We start from the raw sequence: 392 nt of genomic DNA, 5'->3' as shown, positions 1-392 counted from the left end.
CTCCGCCTCTCCGCCGGGAAGCGCCCGCTGCCCTCCACCTCCACCTCCTCCTCCCCCTTCTTCGGGGCTGCCCCGGAAGGGCTCGGGTTCCTCAGGGAAGCGGGCGGGAGAGGCCGTGCCCGCCCCGGAAACAGCGCAGCCGCGGGCGGGGAAGCAGTGCGCTTGGTCGGCCCGCGCGAGGTGTCTCGGCCCAGTGCTTGCCGGAGCTCCGCAGCGCTCCGCACAGCTCCTCACCGCTCCTCACCGCTCTTCCCCGCTCTTCCCGCCTGCTCCTCTCCGCCGCTCCTTGCCATGTCACGGCGGCGGCACAGCGACGACAGCGATGGTGAGCCCCGCGTCCCCTCCGAGGTGGCCGGGCAGGGAGGGTGGGTTGGGCGGGATGGAGCAGCGGC

At 74.2% G+C, this 392-nt stretch overlaps 1 protein-coding gene across 1 annotated transcript in view; it reads left to right on the top strand.

The window, feature by feature from the left end:
- The first annotated feature begins 153 nt into the window (after positions 1-153).
- Positions 154-392, top strand: part of NCBP1 (nuclear cap binding protein subunit 1) — a 29,606-nt gene continuing 29,367 nt past the window's right edge. The window contains exon 1 of the mRNA XM_059492825.1: positions 154-325. Within this exon, the coding sequence (XP_059348808.1) occupies positions 292-325 (34 nt within the window). The 5' untranslated portion in view covers positions 154-291. The remainder of the gene's footprint in view (positions 326-392) is intronic.

The sequence above is a fragment of the Ammospiza nelsoni genome, chromosome Z (assembly GCF_027579445.1).
Source record: "Ammospiza nelsoni isolate bAmmNel1 chromosome Z, bAmmNel1.pri, whole genome shotgun sequence".
NCBI classification, from domain to species: domain Eukaryota; kingdom Metazoa; phylum Chordata; class Aves; order Passeriformes; family Passerellidae; genus Ammospiza; species Ammospiza nelsoni.
The sequence above is the reverse complement of the archived record's forward strand: the minus strand, read 5'-3'. Positions and strand labels throughout refer to the sequence as shown.